This window comes from Cricetulus griseus, chromosome 2 (assembly GCF_003668045.3).
Source record: "Cricetulus griseus strain 17A/GY chromosome 2, alternate assembly CriGri-PICRH-1.0, whole genome shotgun sequence".
Classification (NCBI taxonomy): domain Eukaryota; kingdom Metazoa; phylum Chordata; class Mammalia; order Rodentia; family Cricetidae; genus Cricetulus; species Cricetulus griseus.
Window position 1 is genome coordinate 456,497,122 of NC_048595.1, and position 9,244 is coordinate 456,506,365.

Sequence of the window (9,244 nt, forward strand, 5' to 3'; positions counted from 1 at the left end):
CAAGGTCATGTAAGCTCAGTGTGAGCCAAAGCTGTCCACAGCAGAGACCACTCATGGCCATGATCTTGGCACACACCGGGGCGTGCCTGCCAGCTGTACGCACTTCATCTCAAAGCTTCAGCAATGACCTGGCCAGTTCTGTAGAGCAGGGCTCGCCCTGTAATTTCCCACTGAGTCAGGAGATCAAGTGAGAATTCCACTGATGTTTTTAAATAGTCTTGGCTCCAATAAACGAAGGCGGGTGGAAATTTTGGAGGGCACCCGTGTGGGCTGGCAGGGAGCTGCAGGTCTCCTGTTACCGAGGACTGGAAGGGCAGGCTTTTTTGGCTGCCTCCAAGTGACGCAGGTAATGGTCTCTTTGCAGTGCTTCAGGAGAGAGCCAGTGCACAAATGCTAATGATGAATGTCATCTGATTGTTGTCATCAGGAATTGGCTTTCTTCTTGTGGGTGAGAAAAAAATTGGCACTGGCGTTTGTTGGGGAGGAGGGAAATCACTTGCTCCTTTAAGTATGTTGTGTGGACCTCCCCGAGCATCTCTTGGGGGAAAATGGCAGGCAGCTGGAGACAGCAAGTGCCTAAGCTGGGAACCTGGCAGCCAGTTCCTGCCCCAGCGCTTAATTGCTCTTTCCATGCAAGGAGAGGGCAGGAAGTAGAGGCACTGGAATTAGACGGCTGCAGGGCCCTTGATCCATACCCCACTTGTGTTCTTTGCTTGCCTCACTTTGCCACCAAGGCTTTGGGGCTCAGGGGAAGCTATACCAGAGTCTTGGTATGCTTTCTTGATGGTGATCTCAGCTGAACACACTTGTTGAGAGGTCACGAGGATCGGTGTGTCTCACCCATCCCTGGTCCATGAAAGCCCAGGGTATCATCTCTCTCAGAGCCCCAGCCCCATGTCCTGGCTGGGGAAGGGGCTATTTCATAAAAGCTTAATTCAACTGAACTAAGAGCAGTAATGTGAAATGAACTAAAAAGTCTTGCCCGAAATCTCAGGTCCTAGGTCTTGCTACTTGTTTGTACTATTTTCTATAAACGGTATACCAAACATTGGAGCAATCTGCTCTCGGTGGGACTGTGGGTTACCTTTTCCATCACTGCTTTTTTATCCTAATTGTTCATTTTACAGATTTAATTATTTATGTTTGTGTAGAAATGTCCTGCCTGCATGTATGTATGTGCACCACCTGCATACCCAGTGCCAGAGGGTGCCAGAAGAGGATATCAGATCCCCTGGAACTGGAGTTACAGACAGTTTTGAGTTAGCCTATGGTGCTGAGAATGGATCCTAGGTCCTCTACAAGAACAGCCAATGCTGAGCCATCTCTCTGGCCCGCCTATTTTAACTCTTTAACCCTAAGTAAATATTGACACCCGAATGACAGCCAGAGCCTGTAACCCTAGCTCATTGTCACTGCTTGCCCTTTAGCTAACAGCTGTGCCCTCTCAAAATCAAAATAAGGATTAGTGTAGGACCTTCATGGAGGTGTTAGCTTGGGGAGCTTTAACACACCCTTCCATGAAACTCAAATAGTAAGCATCTATCTTTTCCAAATTTGTAAGGGTAATTACTTTGCGTATGTGGTATGCCCTTACCATAGAGAGAAAGTGAACGTAGAATGGACTTTTCTTGAGCCATGGGCTGGTCCCCACAGCAAAGAAGTATGGAATGGGCTACTGTTGGTGGGAGAGGACTGGGAAAGAATGCTGACGCCCCACATTGAAACCATCGTGTTTATTATCTGAAAGCTATGGTGCCATCCCTAGTGTCCCCAGCACACACAACCATGGTGAACCCGATACAGATCCTGTAGGCGTCTTAAAGGAAAAGTCCCTATGATTGTTTCCCCCAGACCAAAAGGGACAGCTTTGCCTGTTTGGTCCCAGACAGCACAGAGCCAGCTCCATTGTGCCCTTTCATTGTCTTGAGGGAAGCTTGCTTCACTCTGGCATAGGAACCTGTCTTGCTGTTGCCACCTTGCTGCAGGCTACTGGTTGGATGGAAACCACCCAGAACTAGACGATTTCCATCCTTCACACGATACTTGGCACAAAGTACACAGTAGCATATATTTGATCTTGGAATTGTGTCACATTTGATCCATCTCTTGCTTTACTGAGTGCTAAACCTCAACATTAAGAGTAATTTGCTCCTTTTGGTAAAACCCAAAAGGCTGCTTCCAATCATGAGTTGAGTGAGGTGAGCCTACTCAATACTAAAGACAGACAAAGTTAAAAGCAAATATCCCACCTGATCAGATGATCCACAGCAACTTAACAAATAGGAGCCCAGCACTGACAGACACTAACATTGAAACACTTAGACAAGTACCCCAGCTGACAGAGTCCATCCACATGAGCCAACCAGTGTCCCTGGTTCTGATGTCCGCGTGCCTGATGCCCGCATCAGTTGTGCTTTTTGTCCTTCAAGTAGCTGTAGAGCATCTCCAAGCCACCCTCCACCAGCTCCGGCAGGGGCTTGGATAAGGGATTATGGGAAATGTGCAACCCTTTGTCCATGGGGTTCCACGCAATCCTCCCCAGTCTGCAGAGCAGGTAGAGTTCATCCGGAAGGGTCTGGATGTCGTTGTTGTTCAGGTTCAGCAGCTCCAGGCTGGTGACCAGGCAGAGCGACCTGGGGAATGAGTGTATGTTGTTGCTCTCTGCAATGAAGATCTGCAAGCCAGCCAGGCACTGGATACTCTCTGCGATGTTCTCCAGGCGATTGGCGCCCACGTGCAGGAAATCCAGCTCCTTCAGAGAGAAGACACAGATGGGGATGTGAGCAAAGGAGTTGTTGCTGAGGTTCAGTTTCCGCAGTCTGGAGAGGTCTGCAAAGCTGCCGGGAAGCTGGGACAGGCAGTTGTGTGACATGCTCAGAACCTCCAGGTTCCTGCACAGGCTTAGCTCGGCAGGCACCTCTGCCAGGCAGTTCATGTTGAGGAACAGGACCTTGAGGTTCTGGAGGAGACTGACTTCTCTAGGTAGACTCTTGAGCTGATTCCCACACAAGTTCAGGACCACAATTCGGGTCAGCCTGCCCACCTCGGGAGGGAGGACTCGGAGCTGGTTGTGGGACAGATTGAGTTTCTGGACTTCCAACAAGCCCCACAGAAAGTCTGGAATGTCTGTCATTCCTTTAGTGACCAAGCTGAAGCTGACGTGCCGCATGCCGCGCTTCAGCAGAGACCGCGGGTCCTTCCCCAAGAGCAGGGCGTCATCCCACGAAGAGAACTTCTGTCTCTTCCCCAGCAGCAGCCTTTTGGGGTCCTTGTCTTTGGAGCTGACCCTTGACTGTTTGGTCCCCATTGGGTCTTCCTTTCCTCCTTCAAGGGTAGGAGTTCTTTCTGCCTGAGTTCCCAAATGTCAGCCTGTGGTGGGCAGGGAATGTGGAGGTGAACGCGGAGTAGAGTCAAGGGACTCTAGCACGGAGAGAGCCTGTCTTGCCGGGCCTTGCAGATGACCAAGATGGAATCCCGACTGGCTGCGGGCAAGCTGTGCCTGTTCCTGGGGGGTGTGTTGAGGAGGTTTCTCTCTGAGTGGACAGGCTGTAATGAGACGCTTGTCTCTGAGGTTTCCAAACAGAACTGCTCCATTCCGTCTGTGCGCCACAAGGCAGCTGTCACTGTCATTCTGCTTAAGTTTTATTGACCTGGTGTGTGCGCACAGGAGTTGCAGGGCAGTTCTGTATAGCTTTACTCTCTCGGCTCTTCTTTGGTATCACATTTGAGCAGGGCCAATAACAAACGCAGCTAGAAAAAGAAACAAAGTAGAAAAATACTGCTGACCAACAGTGATCCCCCCCGGCTGAGGGAACTGATCCCAGAGAGAGTGACGGTGGTGGCTCGCCTGGGCGCTATCAGTGGAGTTAGGTTTCCAGAGCCAAGGATCATCAGATGTTGTCACTGCCCACTGCAAGTGTCAATGAACTGTGCTGGCAAAAAAAAAAAAAAAAAAAAAAAAAAAAAAAATAGCAAAAGCAGCCTGGACACTGGGCTCCCACCCCAGCAGAGAACGGGCACTGTCCTTGCAGGGTGACTGAATGAAGAGTGTCAGTTTCCCTCTAACACATGACAGAACAGGCATTTCAAGCACAAAGCAGACACCCATTATTCTAGAGGGATCTTGTCACCATTCCTGACTACCTACAATTCCTCCAAGCCCCCCTCCCCCAAAGCTAATTCTATCCTAAGTGTGTAGGGTTCATTGCCGGTATTACACGCTGATATTGTGGGAATTACCAAGGCAGAGTCAGGTAAAAACACAAGGGAATTTATTAGGGAAAAGCCTTACTTACAGATCGACCTAGCCAGCTGGCGGGGCAGCAGTAAGTACAGCAAACCGAAGATAAAAGGGAAGAAGGGAAGACCATGTGCGAGCCCCTCACTCTTAAACCTTCCCTACGTCACCCTGACCACGCCCTTGCAGGCGTGGTCATGCTCACCTGTAGCCAGCCCCTAGCAGGCATGGCTACACTGTCCCCTACACGCTGAAGTTTATCTCCCCAAGTTCACATGACTGAAATCCTGACCCATCCAAATGTATTCAGTGACAAAGTCACTTGAGGACTCACTGTCCCGGGCCCCGGCTTTATCATCTGAAGGACGCCATCTTCAGGAGTGGCTGTCCGGAGCGCCCCCTCTTCCCTGAATCTGAGCCCCTCTGCAAGGGAGACTTCCAGTGAGAACGTGAAACCCATTTCTATTGGTTGCTTTTCCTCCCTTCTGTCACCAGACACCTAACAGAAGAAGTTAACCAAGGAGAGATTTTGTTTTGCTTTGTTTTCTCTAGGCAACAGTCTTGGCTGTCCTAGAGCTCGCTCTGTAGACCAGGCTGGTCTCCAACTCACAGAGATCCACCTGCCTCTGCCTCCCAGGTGTGGCAATCAAAGGCGTGGGCCACCACCTCCCAGCAAAATTTCATTTAAAGCAATTTCTAGTGCCAGCCACCTTTTTACAAAACAAAACGAAATTAAAGCTTGGAAAAGAAAAACTCAAAAAAATCAAAAGCAATCATTTGCTTGCGGCAGTAGACAAAGGAAAAACAAACTGTGTGAAGGCTTAGAAAAATAAGCATTATTTTAAGACCTGTACAGGATTCACTTCCTGATAATACTTGTTTTTTGTTTTTGTTTTTTTTCTTTCCTGATTTAAAAACAAAAGGATTCTAGAGGAGGTTAGGAAAGCATGGTGCGGCCCATGGCTGAGGGACTATTTGGGATGGAAAGCAGAGGGCTGGAGTCAGAGTGGAGGCGTTGTCCCTCTGAGTTTAGAGTCTTGTCCCTGTGGCCTGACACTTGCCAATTAGGTAAAATATCCAAACGTTTCCACCATCTCTCAAAGCAGTGCCAGGAGCTAGGAACCAAGTGTTTAAACATAAGAACCTGTGGAAGATACTTCAAATCCAAACCATAATACCACTTCACCCTTGACTGGAAAAAGGCATGAGAAATCCAACAAGGCTTTCGTTTTAGGGACTGTGCTAGTGAAATATTTGGTCAGCTGACACAACCTTGGGTCTTCTGAGAAGAGGGGACCTCAATGGAGGGACCGCCTTCGTTAGACTGACCTATAGGCAAGTCTTTGATTAATGATTGACGTGGGGGGAGGGGTCCGGCCCATCGTGGGCGGTGCCAATGCTGGGCAAATGGTGTTGAGTCCAATGGGAAAGCAGGCAGAGCAAGCAGTCCATAGAGAGGACTCTAGCAGGCGCGGCTCTCCCATGGTTCCTGCCTGAGTTCCTCCCTTCCAGGCTGTGAAGATGAAATAAACTAAACACGCCGTCCAATCCACAAGACACTTGTGGTCATGGTGTCTTTATCACAGCAACAGAAAGTGTGTTAGGACAGTGACTTTGGTACTGGCTTTGAATAAACAGTAATGGAGAATGGTGTTTCAGGGTTCCCTATGGAGCCCCCACATGTGGCTTTCGTCAAGAGAGACCTTTGAAGGACTCCCTGGGCAGGTTTCCTGTTGGAAGAGACTTACAAGGAAGTGCTGCTGACCACATTTTTGAAAGTCCCAGGCACACTGTAATGAGATTGTCTCTAAAGTCTAAGGAGGCCAAAGAACTGTGTTACTTACACCCTGCATTTTAACCGAGTTTCTGTCACCTTCTAATTGATTACTGTCCTAACATATGAAAAAAAATCAGCATTTTTTTTAAAAAATCTGAAGTAAAAATAAAACCAAAATAATGAGAGTATAAAATAACAACTCACATAAATGTTTGAAGCTATTCTCAAATTCAAAATAACAGAACGCCCACTAAATACCATTGTTTAAGCCAGGTGTGGCAGCACCCACCTTTAATCCCAACAGGTGGGAGGCAGAGGCAGATGGATCTCTCTGAGTTCAAGGCCAGCCTAGTCTGCAGAGTGAGTTCCAGTACAGCCAGAGCTACATAGAGAAACCCTGTGCCTCCAGAACAAAAGAAACCAACCAAACAAAAACATTGTTGGAGATCAGAAAGAGCTCGTCCAAGAGCCAACCCAAGCACTTGCCCAGCAAGTCTGAAGCTACCAGAACCTACATGGTGAGGCAGGGAGTGAGGTGGCTCAGACTTTCATGACTTCTAAAACTACCTTTGTCCATCTCACAGGGGCAGTGCCCCCATTGACCTCTTTCTTTATCTAGTTCAGTATCTTAGTGGTTCCATAACACTTCCAGGGACTTCTGAGGACCTAGCCTCCGAGGTGGACCACAGGACCACAGGGAAGCAAACCTCATCCAAAACTCACCACTGGAATTATGATGATGATGATGATGATGATGATTGTAAAAGAGCAGATTGGGGTTGGGCAGGTGGCTCAGTCAGTACAGCACCTGACACATGACCCTTAGACCCCAGTTCAGATCTCCAGTGCTGACGTCTGCACCTGTAACCCCAGCACTGGAGAAGTACAGCCAAAGTGATGAGCTCCAGGGACAGTGAGAAATCCCATCCCCCAGTGTGGAGGCCTAGAGAAATGGCTTGTCGAGTAAAGGTGCTAGCCATGTGAGACTCACACCCTGAACTTGATTCCTTGGAACCATGGAAAAGATGCCATGGGGCACATCTGTGAGAAGCGAACAACACAGAGTGTGACGCCCACCAGCTGCCCCAAGGTGGAAGACAAGAACTGACGGCCAAATATAGTTCTGTGGCTCCACGCACATGTCCATGTATGTCTGCACTCACACTCACACACGTACATGCGTGCACACACCCTGAACTAATAGAATATTTTTAAGATAGGAAGCCATAGAGGAAGATTTCCAACATTGTCCTCTGGCCTCCACATGCTCTTGCACCCATGTCTATGAACACATGCGTGACACACGCACATGTACACACACACCTACATGAACACACACACATACACACACACACACACACAAGCAGATATGCACTGGATCAGAAGCCACGCCCACCCACATTCCCCGGAATCACTCCAAGAGTTTTCTTCATGCATTAGATTTGTATTTTGTCCTCATTTGTAAACTTCACACTTTCTTCAAGGTCAGTCACAGCCACAGCTGCAGAGCATTGCTCATGCATCTTTTGTTCACTTTGCATGGACAGCAGATTTAGTATTCCCAGCTATGCCTGGCATGTCCTGTTTAATCCTCTGTGTGGTGAGCAAACAGGGCGGGACTTCTTCAGGCCTGACCCAACAGACCACATGCAATGATTGACAGCACTGAGCTCTGGGCTGGGCAAGAATCAGGATGACAGAGGGCTTGCCTGCCATGCACAAGGTCCCGGGTTTGATCCACAGAGTTGCAAAATAAAGTCAGTAAAATAAATAAACAAATTTGGAGAGACACTTTGATTACAGGTCGGGAGAGTAATCAGATACCGAATCATCATTTTGCATATCAGGTTTATTTTGGAAAGCAAGGTCGTGAGTTTAAGAGCAATGAGACTCTAGCAAACCCTTAAATCAAGGACAGAGCTTTGCTGAAGACCAAGTCTCCTTTTAAGAAGTTAGAAATTGGTATGATGTTTTAGGAGGTAAATTGATGAGTGGCTAAAAAGATAGGATTTTGTTAGAAGGCAGAGAGATGGGAGTTAGTTACAGGGTCCCTCTTAGACCTGAACTTTGTGATTGGGGAGTTTACGACAGTCATGGTGTATTTTACTCCTGTGCTTGATAAATTCCAAGTTGGAATCTCTTTCCGAGACTCTTCAAGCTCCCCAAGACAGTCTGTGTGACCAGAGGAAGCTCTTCTGTCTGCAGGGGCCTGGAGGCAGAGCATAGGACTAAGGGACTCCTGTCCACCTTCAAAGGGTGAGGAGCCAGAACAGCTGGTAAAGTCCTTGATGCACAAGCATGATGGGCTAAGATTCCCAACACACAGGGTTAGTCCCGCTGTGACGGTGCACAACTGTGACCCTAGCACTGGGGAGCACAGACAAGTGATCCTGATTGCCCCCTCTACCAGCTAGGCCAGTGAGCGCCAGGTTCTGTGAGAGATCCTGTCTCAAAAAAAAAAAAGGGAGCCATGCAGAAAGACATCCCATGAGAGCTCTGGCCTACACAACACACACACACACACACACACACACCCCAATGTGAACACACATATACCCCCCAAATTTAAATTCAATAAACATATTAAAGAGTTGGATTTGAAGGTCAGGACTCTAAGGCAGGTTCCTTGCTTTCCCACTTTCTAGTTGGTGAATTTAGCCCAATTACTTTACACTTCTGACTGTCAGTTTTCTCCCCGGAGGGTTATAAAAATAACATGGATATAAATAATAATAATTTGGGGGTGCTAGGAGATTTGAATGAGGAGAAGCAGGAGAAGGATGTAGCATGGGTAGTCCCTGGATGAGAGAGCAGTGATTGCTAAAAACTGCCGGTAGAGAGCATTGCTCCCCCTAGCTGTGTGGAGTCAGGCATGTTATCTCTTTATCGTGCCTTTGCCCATTTTAGAAATTAGCAATAGAATATTAGCAGCTTGTAAGATGGCTCAGTGGGCAAAAGCACCCGACACCGAATCACCAAATTTGACTACCTGAGTGGATCCCCAGAATCCAGAGTGGAAGGAAGGAAGGAGAGGACTGGTTCTGGTAAGTTGTCCTCCAGCCTTCACATGGGAAATATGGCACACACACAAGAAGACAGATAAATGGAAATAATAAAGAAAATGGAATAGAGCAGTACACTGCGGGCCCTGCGTTGAGGGTCTGTGAGTGACAGCTGTCACTGTTTCCACCAAGGGCATCACTGCCCTGGTAGTCACTTGAGTTTTAATG

At 48.1% G+C, this 9,244-nt stretch overlaps 1 protein-coding gene across 1 annotated transcript; it reads right to left on the reverse strand.

The window, feature by feature from the left end:
• Positions 1–2,404: 2,404 nt before the first annotated feature.
• Lrrc30 (leucine rich repeat containing 30) lies at positions 2,405–3,307 on the reverse strand. The gene has a single exon (XM_027396098.2). It carries the CDS (start codon positions 3,305–3,307, stop codon positions 2,405–2,407), a length of 903 nt encoding a protein of 300 aa, XP_027251899.1.
• Between the last annotated feature and the right edge of the window lie 5,937 nt (positions 3,308–9,244).

What these genes read in the sequence shown, in the direction of transcription:
- Lrrc30 (XM_027396098.2), bottom strand. Translation starts at nt 3,307, where the DNA reads ATGGGGACCAAACAGTCAAGGGTCAGCTCCAAAGACAAGGACCCCAAA.